General features: G+C 34.4%; 1 protein-coding gene across 3 annotated transcripts in view; it reads right to left on the bottom strand.

Moving 5' to 3' along the window:
• Window positions 1-300: 300 nt before the first annotated feature.
• The window catches only part of ZNF280C (zinc finger protein 280C), a 47,461-nt gene continuing 43,134 nt past the window's right edge, over window positions 301-4,627 (bottom strand). For 2 of the 3 annotated variants that reach the window (XM_014544965.1, XM_014544966.1), the window contains 3 exons: window positions 2,156-2,274; window positions 1,969-2,005; window positions 301-1,314 (listed from right to left, as the gene is read on the bottom strand). In XM_014544965.1, coding sequence (XP_014400451.1) covers window positions 954-1,314; window positions 1,969-2,005; window positions 2,156-2,274 — 517 coding nt within the window. In that variant the 3' untranslated portion in view covers window positions 301-953. Of the gene's footprint in view, window positions 1,845-1,968; window positions 2,006-2,155; window positions 2,275-4,627 lie in introns of all 3 variants that reach the window. The other variant, XM_005872735.2, reaches the window with a different exon arrangement.

A 4,627-nucleotide genomic window follows, 5' to 3' on the forward strand; every position in this document is an offset into this window, starting at 1 on the left:
AGTTCAAGAGTAATAAAGTATAAATAGTGAGCTTTTAACTGTGCTGGAGGAAAAATGGTAACATGCACTCAGTAGATAAAGCCTTCAATCTGTAGGCTAAGTAATCAGGCTTCCATGTAAGAAGCAAAGCAATGCTCCTAGTTGTATGATAAAATCTACAGCTTTTATATGATATTTATTAAAAAATAATTCCTGAGGCACTTTAACAATACAACTTTTATTAAAAAAATAAGTAATAACATCAAAACTGTTCAGAAAATCTATAATAAATGTAACCAAAATAAACAAACACCAACTTAAAAAAAATATACATCTATATATATATTTATATATGGGCAAGAAACAAGTGCGTTTTTTGGTCCCAATATTTTTGAATATATTATCTTTATCCAAAGGTATTACATTAATGGCTAAGAAGATAATATGTATTAGATGTATAGAAATGTAACTTTAAAACTTGTTTTAAGGTCTACAGAAAATGTTTTTCCAAATTTATTATGTCTTTGAACTCATAACTATAATAATGTTAATAATAGTCCTAAGATGGACAGAGGATGTAATAACATCTAATGGTCTGAACAATTAGCAAATTATGAAGCTACCAATAGGTAGCTACATGAAATCTATAGAGAATTCTAAGGAATTTCTGAACAAAATGAAACAAACACAAACATTTTAAAGAAAAAAGATAAAAGTGGACATAACAAAAGACATAAAAAAATTTTCTGAAGAACAACATAAAACCAAGATAAAATTAAAATAAACTTTCAATTTTTAAAACTATTAGTACTGTTGAAAACTCCTAGGGTTAATACTGGATAAAACTTTAAAACGATAGTACAAATAACTGTAACTTTGGAAGTGTAATTTTAGAAAACTTTTTTTCCAAGAGCATGAAAGTAGCCTTGGTTCCCTATACAACCAGTTTTGATATTCCTTGGACTGCATGCATACTAGAAGACTAAAGGGCAGCAGCCAAAATGATTAAACTCCAACTTAGGTGATAAAGCATTGATTTGATGGGCTTTTCTTGACCATATGCTTAAGATCAAGAACCAAAGCCCCCAGTGGGAAGTTGTGCTCAAATTGGTGGGCCTTGAGGTCATCTCTGGCCAAATTAGCATCAGACAGTCATGAAGGAAGTGACTCTTCCCAATATCTGATTTCCTAAGGCCACAACCTACAGGAGGTCTCACAGTTAAACAATTCACATTCCTTGGAAAGAGAGAACAGGCATCAGTTGTGTCCAACGAAGGGGGACACTGACCAGGAGTACCCTGGACATTTTTTGAAATTTCTGTGTTGCTTCTGCATCTGAAAAATATGAAAAATAGAACAATGACAGACAAGGAACGAGAAGACAGCTATCTGACCTAAAAATGTAAGATTTATACAAAATTAACTAATAAGTCAGACAAAACAGACAAAAAAGATGAATAGCCATATCATTTGGAATGCAATATTCTGAAGGCAAGTACAGCAGAGAAAAACACAAATTATTTTAAAGCAAAGCAAAGAAAGACCATAGCAAACAAAAAGTTATTTTTGGAGAGAGCCAACTGGAGAAAAAAAGAGCATGTTAAAATATGTTAACCTGACACAAAGATAAGGTGGAATAAGAATCTAGTGCCATCTGAAAGCTGAAAAGAGCTAAATAATGAGAGCTAGTGTCATGAACTTGGGTATTTAACCATTTTCGTGTGAGAAAACACTTCAGAACTTTGAACTTAGGAAACTGGCTCTGTGTAAGAAAACACTTCAGAACTTTGAACTTAGGAAATTCCAACTTGTCTTGCACCAGGTTGCACGAGCTCCATAGAGCAGGAATCTATTTCAACAAGCAGCTTTAAAAACAAAAACAAAAACAAAATACTTTAATATTTTTCATTTCTATTAATTATACATTAAAAATATGCAACAGTGCTAAAATCCATCAAAGAAAAATGCACTGAATGAAAAGAAACTTACTCAGAAGTGGATTCAGAAGTTGAGGTACTTTTGGGAACTGAAATTAGAAGAAGAGTTTTACATTTAAAATAGCATATATGATGAGTGAGACTATCAATTTAATAAAATTAAGACCCCATATTGTGACTGATAAAAAATACAGGAATATATATCAGAAATCCAAAGTAATGCAATTATATATACATACCATTCTCTATTACAACTTGGCAAGTATGAGTTTTACGTTGACTTAAGTGTTTAGCCATACCATCTAAGCCAGAAGAATCAGTCAGAAAATCACATTTAAGGCACACTAGAGTAATGCCCCTATGGAAAAAAGAAGACAGAAAGAAAATTTTTTAATCTTTTATGAAAATCCATATATAGGTTCAATAATTATTTTCCATGTAGTAACACTTGACTTTTTATGCATCATAACCATCACTTTTCAATTCTGTTACATAAGCCTGATATACCTAAAATGGTGCTTTAGAAAATGGCATAACCATGTCTAAGTTATGCTAACATTTAGTACTTTATAAACTGTTCCCTCTCATACCAGTTGCTAAAAGATAGGAGTCAAGAGACCTAAAGCCCAGTTGTGGCTCCACTGACAACTTACATAATATATGCAAGGCACAATCTTTCTATACCTTTGCCTATATGCAAAGCAAGTATGTAATATTGATTCACTCAATATACATTTGCTGAGGACCTTCTTTGTACACTCTGTGGAGCCTACAATCTAAAATCTTAAGTGACAATAAAATCAGAGAAAAAAGAAATCATTAAAAATAATGTAATTATTGTTATCAGCTTATTAACAAAGCATAAATATACTTTTATAGTTCATTTTAAATTTAGGTATTTCATCTGTATAGAAATAAAAACCAGTAGCATACCTTAGACTGACTTCTCTCCTGCAGTTCTAGTCTTAACAGTTTGTTGTGTATTTACATCTGGCTGTCACATCAAAAATGATCTTCCTAAAACTGAAGTCATCTGCTTTCCTCCCCACCCCTAAAAATCACTCCTCCTGAATGATCTCTCTTATGAGGTCATGTCCCCAAGACAAAGGTTTAAAATCGCAGTTATCTTTAACTCTCTTTTTCCTTAAAACTGTCAGTATTTCAAACATTTTTAATAGTAACAATTTATTGAGCACTTCCTGGAGCCAGGCTGAAGGGTTTAGACATATCATCTCATCTAAATAGTCTAGAAATCCAAAGAAGTAGTGTGCTATTAATTATAACTGATTTTTTATAGAGGACAAAGTCAGGTTTGGAAACTTAGCAAGGCCAGGGCCAGGTTTGAAACTCAGCCCTTTGATTCCAGAGCCCATGTTCTTAAACATGATGTAATATCACATTGTTGCCTTAACCCATGTTCTTATTAAATCAGTCTTAACTACCACAATAATCTTGAATAGTCTATGTGCCTTATCCAGCTACAACTCACCTTTTATACCCCTCCAAACTGATCTTTCTTCAGTACTCTGATTCTGAATAAAACACCCATGGTTTCCCCAATGCCTTCAAATTAAAATTAAGTCCAATTTCCCTAACCTTTTTCAAGGATTCCATAATCTTGATTTAAAAACTATTCCCCCAGACTTTGATCTCAATACTACAGGGTGTCCCAAAAACATGTATACACACTTTAACAGCTGATAGCTCAATTTTGAAAATGAAATGTATTTCAATAAACACTGCCTTTCCTTTATAATTATTCAAATTGTGTGTATACATTTTGGGGGCACTATCTATATAATAAAAGCCTAAGCGACTGTTATGGTGGAACAACCAGTCACTATGATGCGCACTAACCACCAGGGGCAGACACACAACACAGGAGCTGCCTCCTGGTGGTCAATGCACTCCCACAGGGGGAGTGGCCACTCAGCAAGAAGCTGGGCTTACAGCTGGCAAGCGCAGTGGCGGTGGTAGGAGCCTCTCCCACCTCCACAGCAGAGCTAAGGAGCAGTGAGTCAAGAGGTAAGGAGCAAGCAGATGGGTGGTAAGGAGCGAGGGATCCCGGTTTGTGAGAGGGACTGGGCCTAAGCCAGCAGTTGGACATCCCCCAAGGGATCCCAGACTGCCAGAAGGCGCAGGCCAGGCTGAGAGACTCCGCCCCCCCACCAGTGCACAAATTTCATGCACCAGGCCTCTAGTATTTATATGAATTTCATGCTCCACCCAAACTGTACTATGACTTCTCCTTTTTTCCTATCGGCTTTTTTATTCCTTCCAACTAGAATGCCCTTATGCCTCTTTGTATAACTAGAAACCACTCTTCTCTTTGAAATCATTAATTCTCATGGCACTCATTACAAACCTCCTTATATTACTGTAGTTATTTAGTGGATTCTGAGCTAAGTGTGTGTGGTAGGTATAACCAAAGTTAATTATCAGTACCTTTAGAAATATTCATTGACAATTTCTTTGTATAGTAAATAAGTTGCACAATTTTCTTTATTTCAAAAAGGAAAAAAACATACGAATTATGAAGCTATATATTGGTCAAAACCAAAAAAGTGTTAATTACCTTACTAGGTATCTTAAATATCTTTAATATTCAAATATTGTTGGAGAGCCTTATTTTTATTTTTGAATGCCAATCCATGAAAGTTTTTTTTTTTGCTGATAATCCTCACCTGAGGCTATTTTTTCCATTGATTTTT

This window comes from Myotis brandtii, unplaced genomic scaffold, assembly GCF_000412655.1.
Source record: "Myotis brandtii unplaced genomic scaffold, ASM41265v1 scaffold39, whole genome shotgun sequence".
NCBI classification, from domain to species: Eukaryota; Metazoa; Chordata; class Mammalia; order Chiroptera; family Vespertilionidae; genus Myotis; species Myotis brandtii.